The sequence below is a fragment of the Oryctolagus cuniculus genome, chromosome 13, assembly GCF_964237555.1.
Source record: "Oryctolagus cuniculus chromosome 13, mOryCun1.1, whole genome shotgun sequence".
Classification (NCBI taxonomy): domain Eukaryota; kingdom Metazoa; phylum Chordata; class Mammalia; order Lagomorpha; family Leporidae; genus Oryctolagus; species Oryctolagus cuniculus.
The window spans coordinates 43237190-43262362 of record NC_091444.1 but is presented as its reverse complement, the minus strand read 5'-3'; the positions used below and the strand labels follow the sequence as shown (position 1 = coordinate 43262362).

The window sequence follows — 25173 nt, the reverse complement described above, 5'->3', positions numbered from 1 at the left end:
TGAGATGGGGACTTCACAGATGTTGGCAAAGATATGTCAGCATTTTCCAGATTATAGCCTGAATGTCAGCTCCTCAGAGAAGCGTACCCTCACCACTCCCTGTAAGAATGTCCGTTCTCCTCACTCTGTATCTCCATCTTACATTCCCCTCAACAATGATCGTTACTTGAAACTACCTTGCTTCTTCATTTTTTTAAAATTTTTTTTCCCTGAATATTTTCTTGTTTCAGATTTCAAGTTCCTTGAAGACAAAGACTTGTGTCTTTTAGTAACTGTGGTATCATAATGCATGGCATGGTTTGGCACTCATTATGTGTTCTACAAATATGAACTCAATGGAACCAAGCACAGTTAAATTTCAATGAATTAGATGGAGGTTGAAAGTAAAGAAGTGGAGACATTTAGCAAAGCTTAAACTCTAAAATCTATTTCTTCATATGCTGTAAGAAGGCTATGATATAATTTATATAAATTACTCAGTATGTAATGCAAGAGCTCAAAATTGTGGTTGTTACTAATAATGAGATGGGAATAAATCTTATTCATTGTGGGAATAGCATAAAACAGATCTCTTTCTTTCTCCTTTAGTTCCATTACTCCAATAAATTTTTTCCTCCTCCTCTCTCCCTCCCCCTTCCATTTATTTGAAACTCAGAGCTACTGACAGAGAGGGAGGGTGAAAGAGAGAGAGAGAGAGAGAGAGAGAGAGAGCAATCGATATTCTGTCTTCTGGTTCACTTTCCAAGTGGCTGCAACAGCTGGAGCTGGACCAGGCTGAAGCCAGTTTCTTCCAGGTCTCCCATGTGGGCACAGGGGCCTAAGCAGTAGGGGTATCTTCTGCTGCCTTAACAGGCACGTTGGCAGGGAGCTGGATCGGAAGTGGAGCAGCCAGGACATGGAACGATATCCATATGGGATGCCAGTGTTGCTGCTGGTGTTTTTTTTTTTTTTAATTTTTATTTAATGAATATAAATTTCCAAAGTATAGCTTATGGATTATAATGGCTTCCCCCCCATAACGTCCCTCCCACCCGCAACCCTCCCCTTTCCCACTCCCTCTCCCCTTCCATTCACATCAAGATTCATTTTCAATTCTCTTTATATACAGAAGATCAGTTTAGCATAGATTAAGTAAAGATTTCAACAGTTTGCTCCCACACAGAAACATAAAGTGAAAAATACTGTTTGAGTACTAGTTATAGCATTAAATCTCAATGTACAGCACACTAAGGACAGAGATCCTACATGAGGAGTAAGTGCACAGTGACTCCTGTTGTTGACTTAACAAATTGACACTCTTGTTTATGGCCTCAGTAATCACCCTAGGCTCTTGTCATGAGTTGCCAAGGCTATGGAAGCCCCCTGAGTTCACCGACTCTGATCATATTTAGACAAGGCCATGGTCAAAGTGGAAGTTCTCTCCTCCCTTCAGGGAAAGGTACCTCCTTCTTTGATGACCCGTTCTTTCCACTGGGATCTCAACAGGCTAATCCTCCACCTAGCAGCGCCAGCACACCGGGTTCTAGTCCCAGTCAGGGCGCCGGAATCTGTCCCGGTTGCTCCTCTTCCAGGCCAGCTCTCTGCTATGGCCCGGGAGTGCAGTGGAGAATGGCCCAAGTCCTTGGGCCCTGCACCCCATGGGAGACCAGGAGAAGCACCTGGCTCCTGCCTTCGGATCAGCGCGGTGCGCCGGCCGCAGTGCACCAGCTGCAGTGGCCATTGGAGGGTGAACCAACGGCAAAGAAAGACCTTTCTCTGTGTCTCTCTCTCTCACTGTCCACTCTGCCTGTTAAAAAAAAAAAAAAAAAAAGACTACAGCTCGAGACAGGGTCACACTGCAGGGTGCTGGTGGTAGCTTTATCCAGTATGCCACAGCACCGGCCCCATCTTTTCTTCTTTTTTAAAACTCATTTTCTCTTTGAAACATCTTACAGCACTCCTCCACCATTTTCCTAATCACTGACCAAGAGTGTTGGGAGTTGGAACCAAAACCCTGAATCCTGAAGTCTTCCTTTGTTTTTTCATGTCTTAGGTCCAGAAATTTTGAAAAAGTTTTAGTCCTGTTTGGTCTTACAAATTGAATGATGTGGTTTGACTGCATAGTTTAATGATGGAAGGGAAATTTGGACTCTTGTAACTTTAAAGAAATGTAGTCAACCCTAAAGTCCATTTACTGTATCAAACACACTTCTTAAAACAAACAAATAGGGGCCAGCTTTGTGGTAGCAGGGAAAGCCACCACCTGTAATGATTGCATCCCATCTGAGCACTAACTAATTCATGTCCTATCTGCTCCACTTCTGATCCAGCTCCCTACCAGTGGCCTGGAAAAAGCATCAGAAGATGGCCAAAGTGCTTCTGCCCCTTCCACTAATGTGGGAGACCTGGAACAAGCTCTCCGCTTCAGCCTGGAGCAGCCGTGTTGTTGTCATCAGGGGAGTGAACCAGCAGATGAAGGATCTCTCTGTCTCTCCCCCTCCTCTGTGACTCTGCCTTTCAAATAAACAAATAAATAATTAAAACAAACAAATAAATAAATAACAACAAAAAGCCATCCAACTCTTATTTCCTTTTTCTCCTCTATAATAACTATCTTAATTGGTGTAAAGTACCTCATTGATGTTTTGGTTTGCATTTCCTTAATGATTAGTAATGTTGAGCATATTTTCATGTGTTTTCTGGTAATTTGTACATTTACTTTGTAGAAATACCTATTCAGGTCCTTTATCCATGTTAAAAACTGAGCTATTTGGCCTTTTAATTGTTGCTGTTGAGTTGTGGGAATTCTTTAAATATCCTAACTCTTAATCCCTTATTATATTCCCAATTTGCAAATATTTTCTTCCATTTTGTGTGTTGCCTTTTTACTCTGTTGATAGTGTCTTTTGAAGCACAATATTTGGACTTTGCTACAGTCCAGTTTACCTTCTGTTTGCCTATTCTTTTGGTGTCAAACTCAAGAAATTATTGTCAAATACAAGGTCATGAAGATTTCTCCCTACGTTTTCTTCTGAGTGTTTCATATTTTTAACTCTCAGATTTAGGTCTTTGAACCATTTTTAGTTAATTTTTGTATATTTATAGTAGAGAAGGAAACAACTAATTTTCCATGTGGCCATCCAGTTTTCCCAACACCATTGTTGAATGGTAGCTACTTCTTAACCAGGGTTTTAATGGACATTACCAAAGCTGCTTGTTATTGTTTCAAAGGTTAAACAGATGGTGATTAAGTTGTGCATCACTTAAGGTAGATTTTGACCTCTCACAAGTTGAAGAGTACTGAAGATCTAAGATCATTTACACTCTTCAGGAAGCAAAAAAAAAAAAAAATAACAGCATTCTAGAACAAAGAAGAAAGAACTAAAAAGTTACAGGATACCCATGGGTCAAAGTACAACTGCCTGGTTTTCTGTTCTCTAAACTGCCACATTCAGTTGGTTGCAGCAGCCTCCTTCTTACCAGACAACCTTGGAGGCTGGTGAGGAACATGTCCTCACCTTTTCTTTGGGGTTTGGTTACTTTATTGATGTTTGCTGAATTAAATGGAGAAGCTGGAGGGCTTGAGCTACAGCCACAAAAGAGAAACACTGATCCCCAACAGTAAGTAGACACATGGATTATTTCTTTAAAATTTTTTTATTTTATTTATTTAAAAGGCAGAATTACAGAGAGAGGAGGAGAGACACAGAGAGCTTTCTTTGACTGGTTCACTCCCCAAATGGACACATCATTTAGGGGTGGGCCAGACTGAATAGAGTTCCTAGAACTCTACTCAGGTTTCCCATGTGGGTAGCAGGGACCCAGGTACTTGGGCCATCTTCCGCTGCTTTCCCAGGCACATTATCGGGGAGCTGGATGGGAAGTGGAGCATCTGGGGAGCTTATATGGAATGCTGGTAATGTAGGGGGTGGCTAAAACCTGCACAATGCTGGCCCCATCACATAGATCATTTCTGCTTATGAACTAAGGTAGTTCCTCACCAGTTTTTACAGATAACCAGATGAGCAAAGATATAATTTCTCTTGAGGAAAAAAGTGATGTTTAAAGAAAAATAGGAGCAAAATTTATAACTAATGGACTGAATTGCCTTTTCTTATATGAAAATTATTTATTTATGATTCTGCAAATAAGGCAAGTACACAATTAGTATGAGACACCTCTAGGTAGAGAAATAAATGGCAGATGAGCAAGGAGAATTTGGTTGAGTTGATCACAAAGTGAAGATGTATACAGCCTACAGATATTCAGTGACAAACTACTGTTTAAAATGATATGTACTAATTACTGATTCATTCTTTGGTTTTAATCATACAGACCTCGGATGGCTACAGAGAGTGGAAATTTAGTGTTTCTTACAGGGTCTGCCCAAAACATTGAATTTAGAACTGGATCCCTTGGAAAAATCAAACTAAATGATGAAGACCTCAGTGAATGTTTACATCAGGTAATACACTGGAAATATGTCAAAGACATTTTGTATATCCTATACAATAACTTAACTATACAGGTCTGTGCTCTTATGTACCTTGAAACTGTAGCACAGGGAGCATCACTGGGAGCAAGACAAATCCTTTAAAGAACAATGACCTAGAGCCACTCGTGGGTAGAGGGATTAATGCTAGCAGAAAGTGGCTTTTCGTGCAGGAATTGCGCTGTAGTCCAGAGAAGCTGTAGGAGATAATACTGAGACCTTCCCACAGTGGGGTGAGGAAGGAAGGGACTGAGAAAATGTAGATGATATAGATGTGACCAGTTTACTTTTGCCAGGGAACAGAATTGGCCCGTCATTCTTCTGCCTTGTTGAATGTTTTCTGTGCTCAGCACTGTTAGTGTATCAGGTCTAATGTTAGAAGTTAGTGTTACTGAGAGCCCACTGGGGGTTGTCCACTGTGCTAGTACTTCACGTTCATGATCTCATTTGAGCCTCACAGGTACCTTGTGAAATGGGCTTTAGTATTACTCCATTTATAAGGGTTGAAGGGGCCTTGAAGCACTTAAGTAATTTGCCCAAGTGCACCTAATAAATGACTGAGCCAGAATTTAAAACCTGAATTGTATGATTCCAAGCCAGGCTTCTTAATAAGCACTCAAAGTTATTACTTTGGGAAAAAGTACAGATAGAAAGTACATTGATACACTGTTCCTGAAAAGGGAAAGTAGAATCATTGCATAACTATTTTAGTCTGCTGTTTATTATGTATATATATATATATATAATATGCTTTGGTTTTTGTAATAATAGACAAGAGCTTAGTGTTCAAAATAGAATATGACTCTAGGTTTTATTATGATTCTGCAAAATATATATGCTTTTTTCACTAACATTCTTCTCCTTGTTTTCAAAATTAGATCCAGAAAAATAAAGATGATATTATAAATTTAAAAGGAAGCACAATTGGTCTGCCTCAAAATATATCTAATCAAATCTATCAGCTCAATTCCAAGGTATGTCTGACTTTCACATTATAAGGGCAAGTGGGCTCACTTGAATGCAATCTATGCGTGGCCATTTTGCAGGAGATATACCAACTTTGTATGCTTTTAGAGATTGGCAGTGTAACTGGATTCTTTTGTTAAGTGGCATAATTCTAATGGAAGATATAAGTAGTGATGGACAGAGATAGGAAATTCTGTGGCAAGGATTATCAAAACTCAAGTACTGATAACAAACTTCTTATTGGTGAATTGAAAGCATTACTGTCATCTATGAAAATTCCTACTTTCACTGTGTGTAGCAATGAGTTAACTTATCAGTAAGTTGTACTGCTTTTAAAAAATACTTTGGGACATTGTGATGCAGTGGGTTAAGCTGCTGCTCTGGGTGACTGGATCCCACAATGTATCGTAAGTTTGAGTCCCGACTGCTCTGCTTTTTATCTGGCTTCTCGTTAATGCATTCTGGGATACATCAGAAGATGACTCAAGTATTGCATCCCTGCTGACCACACTGGAGACTGGATGCAGTTCTGGGTTCCTGGCTTTAGTCTGACCTAATCTTGGTTATTGTAGGCGTTTGTGGAATGAACCAGAGGCTGGACGCTCTCTCTCTCTCTCTCTCTCTCTCTCTCTCTCTCTCTGTCTTTCAAGTAGATTAAGATAAATAAAGAAATATTAAAAGTATTTTTTTAAAAAATTGGTGTGATGGAAGGGAATAGGAAGGCAAATTAGCCTAGAGGAAAAAGGAATGAAGAGGGAAAGATGATGAAGACAAGAAAAAACAAGAGAAAGTGAGTCCCTAACAGAGGGTGTTAAGTGAACACATATGTCAAGAGCACAAAATCAATCATGTGTGAAATGCCCTTGAACCAGCTAATCGATGGTTTTTTTCTTCCCTATTGCTAGCTTGTTGATCTTGAGAGGAAATTTCAAAGCATACAGCAGGTAAGTCCCCAAAACTACTAGATGTCTAGTATTTTTCACTGAAAGTATACTAAAAACACTGACAGAGCTGGCATTCTTATTTTAAGGTTGGATAGTTGGTCAATATCAAGGACTTGCTTTTTCCCATAATGCAATTCTCTTCCCAGGTTGTACTTCCCAGTATACAATTGAGGAGACTGAGTCTCAGAGAGATGAAGTGATCAGCACAAGGTCACTGTGCATGACCTTCAGAGTCTTCCCACCCTTAGCTCTCACCCACATGCTCCTTTTGCTCTCAGCCTTTAATGACGTTACAGTAGGTCCAAGCAAGCTACACATGGCCTGTTAGTGACCACCCAAATTGTTGATCTGGTATCAGGGACTGAGTTTTGAAAGGTCACATATCCTCTCTGACATTAAGCTCCAAAGTCTGGGGTGTTTTATGAAATACTCCACATTTCCTTAAAACTACATTTGTTAGTAATTAAATTGGATAAATTTGACAAATATTCCATAACTTTACTCCATGCTTATAGACTGGTCTTTGCAATTTTAGGCTTCTACCCCTTTTATAGGTAGCTGGCATCTTTAGTAGCCATGCCTTCTTTTTAGAGAAATGAACAGAATATCCTGTATTTAATGAACGTCTGGGGATTCCAGGTTAATGACCCACACCCTAGTATGGGTGTGTGTGGGAGCTTCAAAATGTTCTGGAAAATTCATGCTATTTTTTAATTCCACTTCACACAAACTTTTATGGAGCCCTTTTGTGTTCCTGATCTATTTTGATTATGTTTCAGGCACTGTGCTCTACTTTTGGTGTTTTCAGTTTGGCAAAGAAGTTTATACATTCCTTTACCTAACTTTGATAATATATGGCTCCTTCAGCTTTTATCTATTTAGGGGATGACAAGGAGCAAGGAACATTGTTATGGAACAGGACACAGTCTCCTAGAGTGCTGCATTGTTCCTGCCCAAGGTCAGGAACTGAAGGGCATGGCTGAAATGAGCTCATACTGTCCTCTTTCCTCCCTCCCCCCAGGAAGAGTTTTTAATGATTTTTCCAATGTGAATGCCTTTATGCCTTTATCTAAATCAAATGCTCTCTGGCCACCACAGTCCCTGCCAATCCCTATTGTCTTCCTCCTGACTGCTAACTGGTTTCCTGCTGGACCCCCATAGGCTTTGGAGATTTTAATACTCAAACAATATTGCTTTTGTACACCAGAAAAACTTCTAATGAGTTTGTGGTTAACATTCTTAATAGGATCCTTGGAAGGACAGAGCTAATTATAGCACTGGCAGGAAGATAGACAAATGGAATAAAGGAAGAAAACAAAACCCATCAAGAGACTTCCATACATGTGGTCCTGATTATGACAAACATAGAGAAAGAATGACCTTTACTGAGTCGATTCACTACCCACTGGCTCTCATTGTCATCTTTAAAATGAAGGAAACCGAATACATAAAAAACAATAGAAAGAATAGTTTACCCCTATTTTAACTTTTTAAAACAAGGAATTCGACTAGAAGTGATATTAACAAGACAGCTTTTGTTGCACATTCACTTGTTTTCTCTAAAGAAGTTCTCTTGGCTTCCAAAGACGTTAAAAATCTTACAAGACTGCGTTTGGTACTGATGTAGGGTAAGGTTCCCCAGGCTTTGTAGACAAAAGTAGGTCTGTTTGAGACTGTTCTGAATGCAGTCAGGTGAGCACAAGGGTGGAGGGTACATCTGAGCTGGCCACATTTCAAAAGAAAGGGTTATGTCATTTTAGCCCATGGGAGTAAGGGTAGCAGTGAAGGATGATCAGATTTCAAAGGCTTATCTGGATGTACCAAAGATAAGAATGACAGTCACAAGAGCCAGAACTTCCATTTTATTAGTGCAATAGGAATGTCCCTTGTTATTCCCACCTGAATCCTTTGTTTGGTCTGCTGACATCTTTCTCAGATGAACAATACTTCTCCAAAGAGTAGAATGAGAATCTTTTTCCTCATATCCATCCTACCAATAGTTAAAAGAGTGTAAAGAGCGAAGGAATAGGACTGAGGATAGGAAACACCTGTTTTGTCACAAGAACATTGATTTGGAGAGCAAGTAAGTAACTGATTGAAAGTCCAGCACTGAAATAGACCTTTCATTGCAGTCAGCTGCTGGTACCATCATCTAGTACCATCTCACTGACTGTCCTGTCTTTGTTTCAGACTGTTGACAAGAAAGTTTGCAGCAGCAATCCCTGCCAAAACGGTGGCACCTGTCTCAATCTGCATGATTCTTTTTTTTGTCTCTGTCCCTCACAGTGGAAGGTGAGTCACTTGGGTCCTTGTTTAAAAATGGTGATGAGTCAGCATCTGTGGTTTCCATGATATCCTCCAGACATATTTCGTTCTCTATCCAAAGTTTCTAGGCTTCTGTGGCCTTTCAAATCAGAATGAATTATACCATCAATGCCAAAACCCGAATATGATTCTATAACCCCCTGAAGTTAAGGAGGGTGTCAGTTGATTGAAGAACTGTGTAGAAGGGCATGATATTTCTGCTAACATTGAAATTGCTCAACCTTGGAAAGCACTGAATGAATTTGACATCCCTGTGGAAGGTGCTTTGCCCTTTCTAGTAATGTTGAAAATGTTCCTAACAAGCATATTACAAAGCCAGGCACAGAAAGAAACATGCTGTCTCTATATTTCCCCTTATATGTGGGAGCTAAAATTTAAATGAAAGAAAAAAAACTTTTGTGTGTATTAGACTGCTACAAATACAGTGTTTTGTCAAACTTCATTTTAAATCTTTTTCAAACAAACTGATAGGAATTTTTGCTACTATGGTTTTAATGATTTTGTGTCTATTTTAAAATTTACTTTATATGGCTGAAGTTGATAATTTTTTCATTTGATTACAGTTTATAGCCCTTGCCTATTTTCCTGCTCAACTATGGTCTTTTTACTTTTTAATTGTTGGATTGTATTTAGTGGAGCCATTAAGCCTTTGAATACAATGTAAATTAAAAATGTTAACTCAAATAGTAAATATTAAGTTAAAAAAGAAATTCTAATTGAAAACTATATTTGTGCTAAAACCTCGCAGTTCTTAAGTAGCACCATTGTGAAATGAGAATTTGTATAGATTCTCCTCATCTGGCTGCTATGATCTTACAAAGAGCTTATCGGTTCTATTACATTGCATATAAGTGGCAAAGGAGAAAAACCAGAGATTAATATTAGTATTTTTGGATTTGATTTTACCAAGGACTTAATTTACTATCCATGAGGAAATCCCTAAGCATATCTTAGGAATATTGTCCTCCAGATGCCCCTGTGATGTGGCCCCTTTGTTCTTTTTATGACCACAGGGTCCTCTCTGCTCAACTGATGTTAACGAATGTCAGATTTACTCAGGAACACCCTTGGGCTGCCAGAATGGAGCTACGTGTATGAATACAGCAGGGAGTTACAGGTAACTTTTTGGTTTTTTAGAATTAGGTGCATTTTAAAGGGTAAAACATCTCATAGTTAAGAGCATCCACAAGGAACTATTTGTATTGTAAGTAAAATTTGGTTCTCTATGAAGATATATGTAGCCCTTCTTGAACGGAAATACAGCTACTTTTACTTAGATGAACAGGGCTTGTGAGTCCTAAGTTCTTGCCCCATTTAAACAAAATCCTTTCTCTAGCAAACCTGAGAAACAGGAAAAAGGCACAGTGACTGGCATAGACATAGGTGTAGAGTGGTGCAAGATGAGCTGAAGCTTTAGTAAGAGTCAGAGCAGAGGTAGGGCAGCCAGGGAACAGTTCCAAGTAGAAAAGGGACAACTCACCATCCCAGTGTACCACTGCTGTCCTCATTGCATGCACTATGAAGCTCATAGTTTTAAAGGATCACTTTATTCAACACTATGTAAAAATGTTGATCATAATAAGACCAAAGATAGAACTGAGCCTTCATGAGTGAGTTAACTCACATGGCACTATTTCAACTAGCCACCAAGTCCCTGAGCACCTTCACCAGGCGATTTTATCTTCTCTTCTGATTTATTTGGTCAAATGACTTGTCCACGACATTCTCGTTTAGAGCAGGAATTGTCTTCTGCAGGGAACCTTCCCATTCCTGACTAAGCTAAGTTAGGCATCGCAGTGCCTCCATCATGGTCTAAGAACGTTGGTCATCAAAGCTGTGCTGGTTCACACATTCCCTTTTTAATAATTAAGGCCAACATTTGAAGGCAGATTACTGTCAAACTTAACTTCTGTAGTCCCTTAAAATCATGTTTCAAAAATCTTTAGAGATCATCTTTCCCTGTATTTTGACTGGTATCCTGTATTCTGAGATTATTCAGACTGAGAAAGTGGTCAGTTATGCCATAAACAATTCCTCCAGTGTTCTGAAGCATAATCCCCCAAGATTAAAATGCAATTATTTGCTGTCTTCCAAGTATCTTTGTGGTCTTATTGTTCAGTTCCCTTGTAACAATATCTATTCGGTTCTTTCCATCAAAAATGAGTGTAGTAATTTTGTTTCCATCCCTGTCATCTAACAGACTAAACCTCAAAAAGGCAGTCACAGCCCCTCTCTTTCCATTTAATTGATCATTGTGTTCTTTTGATCTCTTCTTTAAAACTCTTGCTCATTCCAGGTTATAAACTAAACTCATTCAGATTTCTGGCAGTTATGTCTGTGAGTTTAATAATTAGGCAAAGCCCAAATTAACCACCTCTAACTTAAAATTTAGTCTTATGTTGTTAGCTGATTTGAAATTGGCATGCATGGATTATGTTTGTTACATACTTAAGATGCAGATTGAGAAGTTTTTTCCGGAAAAAATTATGTTAGTTTCTTTGGGAACACGATGATGCTTTGTATATTTGATTTGATTTATTTCCATTGATATCACTGGCAGATTTAAAAACATTCAAAACTTAAGCAAGGAGGATAATCCCGTTTAAACTCAGGTGATAGTTATGTATTAAACTGATTATATCTTTCAGTTACTCAATGATATTAATATTGAACCCTGAACTGTAACAGGAGTTAAACTGTGACTATGGAAGTATATTTGACCTCTTTTCAAACACAAAATGAACTTGCAGTTTTTGGAGAGTGATTAACTTTCTTTATTCTTGTACAATCAAATTGTCACAAAAATGACTTCTGCTGAATCACTAATAACTAAGGCAGGAAAAATAAGTTAGCTTTAAAACTATTTATTTGTACATAAGGAGCTATGTAGATACTTTGAGAATATAGTTTGTACAAAAGTACTGTTCTTTTTGAGAGTGTAGGCATTTAGCACCATGGATTGGAGTGTCTGGGTTCAGGTCCTGGCTCTGTTCCCAAATCCAACTTTCTGTTAATGCAGCCCTTGGGAGGTAATGACTCAAATAGTTGGGTCCTTGTCACCAAAGTGAAATCTGGATTGGGTTTATAACCACTGGGCATTTGGGGAGTGAAACCAGAAGATAGAAGGTCTCTCTCTCTCTCCTTCCCTCCTAGTTTTTCAAATAAACAAAATTTAAAAAATTTTCAAAACCTGCCTTGTCAAAATAGCATGTAAAAATGCAAAGTCTTCCTGCTAATTCAATCTTTCAAAATATATGAATGTAATGTGGAAAAACAGTGGTGCAGGCCTAGGTTTTCATTATCTTCTGCCAGTTGCCATTTCTGTGTTCTTAGGCAGCGAGAATCTGTAAAATTAGATTAATAATACTTGTCTTTGAGGAAGCCTATAGCTTACTTGGTATCATTCTCTCTCCCTCTTTCTTAAATTATCTACACTTGAATGAGAGCAATGTACTTTATAGCTCTTTAGAGTATGGGATTAATGTTTACTCATCTCCAAGTGACTAGAGCAAAGGAGAATTTAGAGAGAGATAGGATTTAACTTCAGGTCCATAAACCAGACTCTTCTGTCAAATCTTGTCATTCTGCAATGACTAAGGCTTCATGGTAAGATGGATACTTATCACTTCCAGTAGATTTCTGAGCACTTCCTACAGAGGAATGCCTCTAAACCAAAATATGGAAACAGTGTTCAGAGGTTGATGCCATTATTTTATGAGAGACAGAAACAGAAAGAGTTGGTACATAGTTAGAGAGGGACAGATAATATATAGGATCAGAATTTAAACCTGGGCATTGTTGAACACTTAAATTTCTCATACACGGAAAATAGACTTCAAAAGTTAGTTGTAGTTTGTAAAATTTATAAAACATTTTTGGCAGGTGTGGGGTTGTAATAAAATAAACTTGGACCATGAAGTCACCTGGATAAAATGCTCAAATATGTCTATGAAATGTTCTGAAGTTCTGTAGTCCCCAAGAGTCTAGTTATATTTTCTTGAAGAATATTCTATGTACCAATGGGAGAGAGAGGAGGAGAGGGAACAGAATATGAGAAGGAAAGTATGGAAAGACAAAGATGGGGACAAGATAAATAGCTATGACTATAAATGAATAATTGAATTTGTCTTTAAGGTTAATCATTTGCAAATTAATTTACTTGAAAGACACACACACACAGAGATAGAGAGACAGAGAGAGACAGAGAGAGAGAGAGAAATATGCCAGCTGCTCAACAAATATCCGGGAACCAGGAACTGAAGCTAGGTCTTCCACATGGATGGCAGGACCCAACTACTTGAGCCATTGTCTGCTGCCTGCCAGGGTGTGCATTAACTGGAGGCTGGAGTTGGGAGCAGAGCCAGCATTCAAAACTCAGGCACTCCAATATGCAGGCATCTGAAATGGCATCTTAACTGTTAACACCAAATGCCAGCCCCAACTTCAATGATTTGTTGTTATTTTTCTATGGCCATGCCTTAATGAAAGAAACCATCTTGGAATGCTCAGGTACATAATTTATTAATGAAATGACTTTTACATAAATATATAGTGAGGTTGGGAATTGCATGGGACATATTTATACCAGAAAATGTTCATTTATCTGGAATTCATATTTAATTAGGCATCTTGTATTTCTCTGCTAAGCCTGGCAGCCGTGAATGTTGAGTGCATGGAAGCCATTCACCAACTTTCTTCATCTCTGGCTCTATTCGTTGACCTCTTCTTGTGAGGAGACTGCTGAGAGGTGCCACCCCAGCAATAGCTTCTGGAGCCCTCCATGGATACCCAAGTCTGTGCCAGAATGTGGCTCTTCATGCTGCTGCTGCTGCTGCTGCTGCTGCTTCTTCTTCTTCTTCTTCTTCTTCTTCTTCTTCTTCTTTTTTGACAGGCAGAGTGGATAGTGAGAGAGAGAGACAGAGAGAAAGGTCTTCCTTTTGCCGTTGGTTCACCCTCCAATGGCCGACACGGCCGGCACACCACGCTGATCCGATGGCAGGAGCCAGGTGCTTCTCCTGGTCTCCCATGGGGTGCAGGGCCCAAGCACCTGGGCCATCCTCCACTGCACTCCCTGGCCACAGCAGAGGGCTGGCCTGGAAGAGGGGCAACCGGGACAGAATCTGGTGCCCCGACCGGGATTAGAACCCGGTGTGCCGGCGCCACTAGGTGGAGGATTAGCCTAGTGAGCCGCGGCGCTGGCCTCTTCATGCTTCTTGAACAGCCAGGCTCTCATTTCTCACACATTCATTCACATTTTGTCATCTGCGGGCATTACCTGAGCTCATTGTACCTCAATGCATATTGTTAAAAGAGCTTCCTTGTCTCATGAGATGATCTCTTTTCCATAATACTCAGAAACTCAGCTCAAGGTTCCAGATATGGGAGCTGGGTATGGCCATGCAGGAGTTCACTGTTCTTTTAATTTGATCCCTGGAACTAATTGTCAGTTCACTCCATCAAGATTTTTCCTGTAATTTCTGCTCAATTCCAGTAATTGGTGACCTGTGGGCTTGACATTTCCACTGTATCAGGTGTGCTTAGACATGTGAGTCAGCTTGGGCTCTGGGACTCTTCTATCTATTCCTCTTCCCCTTGCTTCCACACTCATACCTTAAAGGTTATCTTTTAAGCTGCAGTGCAGATATAAAGCTAAACTACATCAGCAACTTTAAAAATTACTATGGTTTGAAACAACCTGGCTTATTTGATTATTGTTAGACTGAAATCTTGTAACGAAGCACCTACTGCTGACTTAGGTGTTATGTAATGATTACTCGTATTTTGTGATGGATTAAAATGGGGCAATGAAAGAGAGCACTATGTTATATATTTTTTAGAATATATCTCCTTTGTCATATAATTATAACTAGCATAGACTCTAAGATGTGCGCATTGCTTAGTGGGTGGGATTATACAACTGTAGAGAGTATGCAGGAATTATCAGTTCAGTCAGGGTCACCTGTGCTTACTGGATGGGTCAGCTGTTTAGACAACCAACAGATTTTCTGATCTCTTCCTTTATTTTCTTGAACTAACTCCTTCACCCTCAGTTTATAGATTTCTGACCTTTGAAAACCTTGATTGATGGCCTGATACCAGAAGAATTTATAGTGGCAGGCTTACCAGATATTGTCGTGATTTTCTAACGCTGTATTAGCAAAGGTAACACATGTATTCAATTCACCACATGGGACAGAACGAAGTGATTTTTCTTCCAAGACTCCAGTCAGTGAATGTGTTATTGCTCTGTAATTCAATGCTACCTTTGTTGATTTGAAATTTTAATTTTTAAAAAAATTCATTTAGGCCGGCGCCGCGGCTCACTAGGCTAATCCTCCGCCTAGCGGCGCCGGCACATCGGGTTCTAGTCCCAGTCGGGGCGCCGGATTCTGTCCCGGTTGCCCCTCTTCCAGGCCAGCCCTCTGCTGTGGCCAGGGAGTGCAGTGGAGGATGGCCCAGGTGCTTGGGCCCTGCACCCCATGGGAGACCAGGAAAAGCACCTGGCTCCTGGCTCCTGCCATCGGATCAGCGCGGTGCGCTGGCCGCAGTGCGCCGGCCGCGGCGGCCATTGGAGGGTGAACCAACGGCAAAGGAAGACCTTTCTCTCTGTCTCTCTCTCTCACTGTCCACTCTGCCTGTCAAAAAAAAAAATAAATAAAATAAAAAAAAATTCATTTATTTATTTACCTGAAAGGCAGAGGTATACACACACACACACACACACACACCCCCCTAGGGAGCAGAGAGAGAGGGAGAGAAAGAGAGAGAGAGAGAAAGAAGGAGAGACTGAGACAGAGAGAACCAGACAGGCATACAGATAGAGTTCTTACCTGCTGATTTACTCCCCAAATGTACACGGTAGCCAGGGCTGGGCCAAGGTGGGTTGAGTCTGAAGCTAGAAACTAGGACCTGAATACAGGTCTCCCATGTGGGTGACAGAAACCTCACCACTTGAACCCTGCAACCTCCTAGGGTCTGCATTATTAGGAAGTTAGAGCCAGATACCAAATTCACATTCTCTGATATGGGATGTACTCATCTCAACCAACATCTTATCTCCTAGGCTAAAGCCCATCTCCTTTTGCTAATGGATGGTAAGTGACAGATTGACCTTGAAGCACAAGCCCTGACGCTATGTCTTTTGTAACCAACAGTTGTCAATGCACACCTGAGACATATGGACCCCAGTGTGCATCCAAATACGATGACTGTCAAGCGGGCTCCAAGGATCGATGTGTCCATGGTATCTGTGAGGATTTAGACCGCGAGCAACAAGGAGTGGTGAGTCCCTTCCCCAAACATGACTGCTTGTAGGAAGCCATGGTTTTTAGTTCCTCATCCTGTGCTGACTGCACGAGCACTGCCCTGTGGAGCTGCAGAAGAGAAGTCACTTCCTACTCGTAAGTATGGTACAGGCAAACAGGGGAGATGAGCTGTGTGGAAAACAGACCCAGAGGTTAAAATTTCATTGTATAGGCCGGTGCCGCGGCTCACTAGGCTAATCCTCCGCCTAGCGGCGCCGGCACACCGGGTTCTAGTCCCGGTCGGGGCGCCGGATTCTGTCCCGGTTGCCCCTCTTCCAGGCCAGCCCTCTGCTGTGGCCAGGGAGTGCAGTGGAGGAAGGCCCAGGTGCTTGGGCCCTGCACCCCATGGGAGACCAGGAAAAGCACCTGGCTCCTGGCTCCTGCCATCGGATCAGCGCGGTGCGCCGGCCGCAGCGCGCCAGCCGCGGCGGCCATTGGAGGGTGAACCAACGGCAAAAGGAAGACCTTTCTCTCTGTCTCTCTCTCTCACTGTCCACTCTGCCTGTCAAAAAATAAAAAAAAAAAAATTTTCATTGTATAAAATACTAGCATCTTTATTATCCCTTCATGAGTCTCTCTGTGAGACATGACCTTTTCTTGGCCTTGTGAATATTAACACTGATGAGATGTGGATGCACAAAAGGCCCAGTCTTCTTGACCAAATGCAATTTTAAGGAGTCTGGAATCTTCTGGCCCTGAAGTGACACCACCTCTAGGATTATACTTAGCTGGAGACCCTGTGTGCCCTGGGTCCTGATGACCTTGACTCTTGACTTTCAAGGTGGCCCATTCCCATCCAGCTTGGCACTTTATAACTTCAGTTCTTTATTTTTAGCTCTTTTTTTCTCTTGCCCATTTGTTGGAAAATGGTTCCCTTCCAGTGGCTGGGGAGAGAGGGGGATGGAGAATGGATGGGAAGGAAGGGAGACACTTTCAAAAAGGAAACAAACAGAAGTATTTTCCAATGTCTGTGCCTAGAGGGGTGTTTTTTCCTCTACAAGCACAGCAGGCTGAGCTGATAGGCGGTAATTATATTGACTTACAGTTCTTGATTGTTGTTACTCCTTCTCTGACATCATTGGGAAAATTATAGGTTTCTCTTACCCTGAAATAAAGATGTTTCCCTTTTTGCAGTCTGGCCTAAATGCTTAAATCAAATAGGAAGAAAAGAGAAGCCACTGACTTGGCCTTATGGAAATGAACATGAGAGGATTAGCAGGTTGGGGCTTGGCGAGATTTCCAAAGGCTATTCCTGCTCCTTTTCATGACTGTCTTTGCTCATGCTGTTGTCGTTCTGCCAGGCCAAGTACAGATGTATCTGCGAGGCTGGGTGGACTTTCACATCAGATGACCCTGCTTGCACAGTGGATAAAGATGAGTGCAGCCTGCAGCCTTGCTCAGCACTTGTACAGTGTTTCAACACTCCTGGTTCATTCTATTGTGGACCCTGTCCAACAGGTATGCTCTAAGGGCCACCTGATAGCTCACATGTGACAGGCAGGAAAAGTGCCAGAACCAACTTCCTTCCCCTGTACATAGATAAGGAGAACATTCTTAGGAAGTGTTTGAATCTAGTTTCATGTCCTATGTCACTAACTTTCACTCAAGACCACCTTACTGTGGTAACAGTTCTGCCACAGAAGTGGGAGAATTGTCCAAAAAGGGCATAGTTAGCCATGGGATTTGTAAGAGCAACAGTTGTATTGCCCTGGCCATCAGCTGACTAGACTGGAGGTCCAAAGGCACGTACTCTCGTTTCACTTTCATACTAAGCAGATGTTTGTAAACTTGGGTAAATTCCTTGATTTCTTGGTGTCTCCACTAGTCAGGTAGTTTGCACCTTTTTGTGTCATTAGACTACCAGGTGGCGTTGCTGTAAATAGGAGTCTCCATCTCCAACACAGCCCCACAGAGACTGAATCTAAGAGATGCCATAAACTGAGTCACCGAAAACATGGCTTTGTACTCAGGGACTGCCTGCATTTGGATCCAGGTTTCATCTCTTACTGTAGTGCAATATGGCCATCCTCCTTGCAACATATATTTGTAGGATACTGATTGTCAGCAAAGAATTGTGCTTTGTGCACTGGTAAGCAATTAGCCAGGCCTCCGGCTGATTACAAGGCTTTCTCTGCACTGTCTGGGTGTTTTCAGAGAGTGGAACACGGAGTATCTTAATAGTAGTTGTTCATTTATGGGCCCATCTTTAAGGTATGTTGAAAACAATTTATTTTAATTCTTGCAACTACACAAAACTGAGTCCTAGCAGGAATTGGTATTTTTCACATTTTAAAATATGAGTACTTGAGGCTTAGAAAGGTCAAATGAACTTCCCAAGATCACATATCTTAGAAGTAGCCAAGATCCAAACCCAGGTCTGCCTGACATTGGATCTGAGCTGAGCTGTTGAATATTCTTACTCTGTCTTGTCAAGGAACGCCACACACCTAAGTGTTAACTAAGTGACCTTTGCTTTAGTGATTTTTTCTATGTTATATGTTTATAACTTGTGTAACTAGAAAGAAATTGTAAAAACATGTGAAGACATTTTCTCTCAGTTCTCAGAGGTTAGGAAATTTGCAAATAATCACTTTCTTTTCTTTTCTTTTCTTTTTTTTTTTTTTTTTTTTTTTTTTGACAGGCAGAGTGGATAGTGAGAGAGAGAGAGAGAGAGAAAGGTCTTCCTTTGCCATGGGTTCACCCTCCAATGGCTGCTGCGGCCGGCGCACCGCGCTGATCCGAAGCCAGGAGCCAGGTGCTTCTCCTGGTCTCCCATGGGGGTGCAGGGCCCAAGCACTTGGGCCATCCTCCACTGCACTCCCTGGCCACAGCAAAGAGCTGGCCTGGAAGAGGGGCAACCAGGACAGAATCCGGCGCGCCGACCGGGACTAGAACCCGGTGTGCCGGCGCCGCTAGGTGGAGGATTAGCCTAGTGAGCTGCGGCGCCAGCCCAATAATCACTTTCTTGAAGGTCATGTGTCAGTAATAACCTTTAAAACCTCAAAATCAGAAAAATAATTTAGATTAGAAGATGGGCAATGTGTTCCTACATTTCTACTTTTATTATTGAGAAAAAAGAAATATTAGCTTTTTGTTTTTCCTGTTAATAACTCTAATTTTCTTGTATATTAATGTAATACTCATAAATGCTACTTATAAAATAAAAAGAAACTATTAAAATATAAAAAACAAAACAGACAAATCCCAATCTGATCACCCAGAAGACTGCCATGAATATTTGGATGTATTTCCTCTCACCTTTTTTTCTTTGTACTCACTTCATCATGCACAAACAGGATAATTTTGTTAGGTAAGGTTCTTAGAAGGGGACTATATGTGGGTGAAAGATAGAAATATCTTAAAGGATTTATAAGTTTTTAAACCAACTTATAACTTTAATACTTTGAATTATATAGGTGATACAACATTGGAATTATTGAATAACACAGAGTGACTAAAGTGAAAAGATTCTCTTTTTAACCATCAGTCCTCCCGACAAGACCATGGTTAGCCATTCATTCTCTCGTCCACCTTTACTTCACTCTTACAAGTACATAGGCTTTACACAGAATTCCTTCCTCAAATTGGGAACAATATTTAAAATAATATTGTAAAATTTTATATTTTTCAATTAGAATATGTATAGGAAAACCATTTCAATTTGTGTGTGTACATGTATGCAGGTGCAGATATATACATGTTACTAAAATTATTTTTACTATTCAGTGGTATAGATGAGTCATAAGGCACATTTCTTTTTTTAACTTTTATTTAATAAATATAAATTTCCAAAGTACAACTTTTGGATTATAGCGGCTTTTCCCCCCCATAACCTCCCTCCCACCTGCAACCATCCCATCTCCCACTCCCTCTCCCATCCCATTCACATCAAGATTCATTTTCAATTATCTTTATATACAGAAGATCATTTAGTATATACTAAGTAAAGATTTCAACAGTTTGCACCCACACAGTTGCACAAAGTATAAAGTACTGTTTGAGTACTAGTTATACCATTAATTCACATAGTACAACACATTAAAGACAAAGATCTTACATGGGGAGTAAGCGCACAGTGACTCCTGTTGTTGATTTAACAATTGACATTCTTATTTATGGCATCAGTAATCACTTGAGGCTCTTGTCATGAGCTGCCAAGGCTATGGAAGCCTCTTGAGTTTGCCAACTCTGATCTTATTTAGACAAGGCCATAGTCAAAATGGAAATTCTCTCCTCCCTTCAGAGAAAGGTACCTCCTTCTTTGATGGCCCGTTCTTTCCACTGGGATCTCACTTACAGAGACCTTTCATTTAGCTCATTTTTTTTTTTTTTCAGAATGTCTTGGCTTTCCATGACTGAAATACTTTCATGGGCTCTTCAGCCAGATCTGAATGTCTTAAGGGCTGATCCTAAGGCCAGAATGCTGTTTAGGACATCTGATAAGGCACATTTCTATGCCTCTATTGACCACTGAGTTTTAAAAAAAAAATTCCTGTTAATACAATACTGCAGTAGACATTCTCTTTACCTACATCTTAATATACTAGGAGTTTTAGCACCCAGAATAAATTTTAAGAAATGGAATTGTTAGTCAAAGGGTATGTACTTTTCAAAAATGTAATGAATACTGCCAGATGGCTTAGTGTCCAACTAACTGTGTATAATAGTATCTATTTTTCCACTGTTTTGCTAGGATTTGATTCCAAAAATTTTAAATACTTTTTGCTAATTTAATAGATTTTAATCTGTAATTTTTTGAGTAGAGCATATTTTTCTATGTGTGAACTATTTATATTTGTTCTTTGTTGACTTGTCCATAGAACTAACCTTTAAAATATTGTTTTCCTAGGTTGGAAAGGAAATGGATATACTTGCCAAGATATTAATGAATGTGAAATAAATAATGGTGGCTGTTCAGTAGCTCCACTTGTTAGCTGTGTGAATACACTTGGATCATATCACTGTCAGCCTTGTCCACCAGGTACTGCATCAGAATTCCTTTTACAATTACAGACAACATATATGTTTGAAAATAGAATCTGTGCTACATTTTATTTTAATTTGTTTTTAATTTTGAAAATTATTTATTTATCTGAAAGGAAGAGAGACAGAGAGAAAGCTTCAGAGTGAGACAGAAAGCTCTTCCATCTGCTGATTCACTCCCTCAAATGCCCACAACAGCCAGGGATGGGCCAGGCCTAAAGTCAGGAGTCCAGAACTCCATCCAAGTCTTCCATGTGGGTGGCAAGGGTGCAAGTACTTGAGCCCACAAGTACCCACTGCCTCCTGGGGTGTGCGTTAGCAGGAATTTGGCATCAAAAGTGGAGTTGGGACTCAAACCCAGGCACTCTGATGTGGGATGCAGGCATCCCAAGCGGTGTCTTAAGCATTGAGCCAAACTCCTGCTCCTTGCCCTCCATTTTAAATATAATTTCTGTGTAATGAGAGAAACTGAATGGCACAGAAAATTTACTTGTGGATCCAGGACACATCATTACAACTATAATAGAATAAAGAATAAAAGAATTTTTAATCTGAATGGAAAGAAACAAGCCTTTACAAACTGAAATAGTTATTGAGATAAATAAGAATTTGAAAAATTTTCCATGTGGATCATAGATCTGTTGCTCTTGTGTTCCCACTAGTAATTTATTGATATAACACACTCTTGTGATGTTTTCCACATGAAGTTCACTAAATCATGGGCATGCTAGTTTCCTTTTTCTTCTGGAAAGAAGTCATCACTGGTCTTCTCTAATCTAAATCAAGTTGCTGTCTAAGAAGTCCAGAGATTCTAAGAGATAAATTGAAACCTTGTATGTTTTAATAGCATGAAATAACAGTACTTTGGACTTGGATGGCAATTTACCTGTAAGAATAACAGAGTCACTATAATGGTAAAATGTCAACTTCTCTAGTGTCAGCACTTTCTAAGTCACCAACAGTTGCACACTTTTCTTTTTTCATTAGAAACAACCCAGAATGTTATTTATGAAGTCAGATCACCAAGACTTATTGTTTTTTTTCTTAATTATGGGAATATGCATGATATTTTACATTAACATCTTCTGTTTTGATGAGAAAGGATCTCTACTTCGTCTGCTTGGAGACATTTGATTGTCAGATTGGCATTCTCCTTCTCTCCTCTTATTGGTGTGTTTCTCATGCCCCTCTTCTTGCTCTGATCAGGGTACCAGGGTGATGGAAGAGTGTGCACACTCATAGACATCTGCTCAGTCAATAATGGAGGCTGCCACCCCGATGCATCATGCTCCTCGGCTCTAGGTAAAACGTCATTTCTCTATGTGGCTTTGAGTGTTCCAGCATGACCCTGCAGAACAGTGCAATCATTTTAAAACACAGTTCCCATTTTCAAAATTCTTATTTTGACCTTCAAACACATTTGGCCCATGTTATAAAACCATAATTTGTGTTTTTGAAAAGGCAAGTTGTCTGTGATCTTTAGTAATATAGTCTAATTTTGGAGTTATTTCTCAAGGTAATTAAGCCAGCTATTAACTCCTGGCTCTGATGCAGAGACCAGGAAGGAGAACAGGAGGGAGGTGAATATGCAATCTTCCTCTAGGAATTCTTCTATTTCCACGCGTTGGCTAGAGTGGGGCTACATGGCTAAACCTGACTGCCAAGTGAGGCTGGGAAGTGTGGTCTTTATTTCAGGCATCATGAATCCAGCTGAAATAAGGAGCTCACTGTGAAGGAAGGGGAATGGATCAGGAGCAGAAACCAACAGTGTCTGCAATGCTGCACAGAGGGGTCAGCTCCTCTAACTCACGTCATAAGTGAATATTGCTAACTTTGCTCTGAGAATATAGTATCTATATGCACTTTCCAAAAGCATATGAAAACATCTTTGACAATATTTACTGTTGTTATTTTTCATCTTGCTCAATTTTATAGGCAGAAATTAGTTTCCCATTATTTTCACTTATGCCTGATTCTCAAAATGTTTGTGGAAAATGCTTATTGTGTAAACACTATACATGAATTTAAAAAACATTGGCACCGAAGTAAACTTATATTTTAATTCCATTTAAGTCCTCTTGTACTTTTTGATTACTAATAATTAATAATTATCATATCTAGTGTCAGTTTTTATTTGTTGTTGCCCTTTGCTCAATTGTTTTTTTATTGATTTGTAAAATTTGATTATGTAGTAAAGACACCATCTCATTATCTGTCTTATGGTTTACATTTCTCCTGGCATGTTCTTTTTCTTTTAACTTATTGGTGGTATCTTCTATTTAGCAGCTTGTATCGTAATATAGTCAGAAAGATACATCTCCCCTTAATGTCAAGCAGAACTCTCTTAAAATAGTTGAGTAACTTTTTAATACTATTATGATTTGTTCAACATCAGTATCTTTCATCTTTTTAGATTTTTTTATTTATGGCATATATTTGTCCAAATAGATAGATCCAACTCCATTTATTGAATATGCTTCTTGCTATTTCAAAGTTACCACCTTTCCCCCCCTCACTTATCATATACATATGTCTCTCTCTCTCTATATATAGATATATATGTACTTATTACTAAATGCATATTAAATGTTTAATAATATATAGTTGTGGTTAAATGTGTGGCTTCTAGAAAAAGACTAATTCTATTTTTCCCCTGGTTCTACCACATTCTGTGTATCCTTAGTTAATTTCTCTGTATTTTAGTTCTTCATCTGTAATCTGGAACCAATCATAACCACTACCTCATAGAGCTCTTAAAAGGATTAAATGAGTCCATAACTGTAAAGTGTTTACAACAGATACTATTGTAAAAATAACTCCTTTTTTGTACAGTCATTATGGAAGATGCAAAGAAGAACTTTGTGTACTTTAGTTTTCTCTTTCCATAATTTTAGCAGCATTGGAGATTACTTACCCTGTTTTTCCCCTGTAAATGTTTTTATAAAAAGTTTATTTTTTTATTTATTTTTGGTTATTTATTTATTTATTTATTTGAGAGGTAGATTTACAGACAGTGAGATAGAGAGAGAGAGACAGAGAGAAAGGTCTTCCTTCTGTTGGTTCACTCCCCAAATGGCTGCAACGGCCAGAGCTATGCTGATCTGAAGCCAGGAGTCAGGTGTTTCCTCCTGGTCTCCCATGCGGGTGCAGAGGCCCAATTACTTGGGCCATCCTCCACTGCCTTCCCAGGCCACAGCTGAGAGCTGGACTGGAAGAGGAGCAACCAGGACTAGAACCCAACACCCACATGGGATGCCTGCACCACAGGTGGAGGATTAGCCAAGTGAGCCACGGTGCTTGCCCCTATTTTTTTTATTTTTGAAAGAGAGTGATAGAGAGAGAGAAAGATAGAGACAGAGATCCCATCAGCTGGTTCACTCCCCAGTGGCTGCAGTGGCTAGGGCTGGGCCAGGCCAAAGCCAGGAGCCCAGAGCTCCATCCAAGTCTCCCATCTGGATGGCAGGAGCCCAAGCACTTGGACAATTTTCTACTGCTTCCCAGGCACAACAGCGGGAGCTGAACCTTTAACCGGCACTCATGTGGGATGCCAGCATTGCAGGCAGCAGTATAACCTGCTGTGGCAAAATGCTGGTCCTCTTTAAATATCTTTTAAAGAAGTAATTACCTATAAAAACACATATTTAAGCTATTATTTCAAAATGATATGGATATTTTATGGATAAAACTGAATCTTGAAAATACTTTAAGCCAAGGATGTAAAAAACACTTGTATCACCTAATTGCCTTATAAATCTTATAAATCGCCTCATTGTTTCATTGCATAATTTGTTCCCTTTGTTTAATTCTTCACCAAGACTTTTATATCTATTTTCAACAGTATTCACCAGTATGGGAATATGTTTAAGATAATTTACCATATTGGGTTTCACATAAAAACACATGTATTTCTTCAGTGTGATGTGGCATTTCCTGTTAAGAAGTGTGGACATCGAATTTAGTGAAATTGTGTGAATGACTTGAATGATTAGTTTTTTAATATTAATAAATAAAACAATGGAGAGGATGGATACTCATACTATCCTTAGGCATTATCTCATGTGTGTCACAATGAATAGTGGATACTAATTCATGTTTAAGCTAAACTCAACCATTTAAAGTCCTTTTTGACTAAGTTCTTTCCCACTCACTTAGCTTGTCATTATTTTAACTTAGTGCTGCA

The 25173-nt window shown here is 39.8% G+C and overlaps 1 protein-coding gene across 1 annotated transcript in view; it reads left to right on the top strand.

Annotated features, from left to right (window-relative positions):
• The first annotated feature begins 3420 nt into the window (after positions 1-3420).
• CUBN (cubilin) overlaps positions 3421-25173 on the top strand; it is a 288990-nt gene continuing 267237 nt past the window's right edge. The window contains exons 1-10 of the mRNA XM_051820614.2: positions 3421-3600; positions 4315-4444; positions 5350-5445; positions 6343-6381; positions 8572-8673; positions 9720-9823; positions 15861-15987; positions 17312-17468; positions 20860-20991; positions 22200-22295. Of these exons, the coding sequence (XP_051676574.2) occupies positions 3488-3600; positions 4315-4444; positions 5350-5445; positions 6343-6381; positions 8572-8673; positions 9720-9823; positions 15861-15987; positions 17312-17468; positions 20860-20991; positions 22200-22295 (1096 nt within the window). The 5' untranslated portion in view covers positions 3421-3487. The remainder of the gene's footprint in view (positions 3601-4314; positions 4445-5349; positions 5446-6342; positions 6382-8571; positions 8674-9719; positions 9824-15860; positions 15988-17311; positions 17469-20859; positions 20992-22199; positions 22296-25173) is intronic.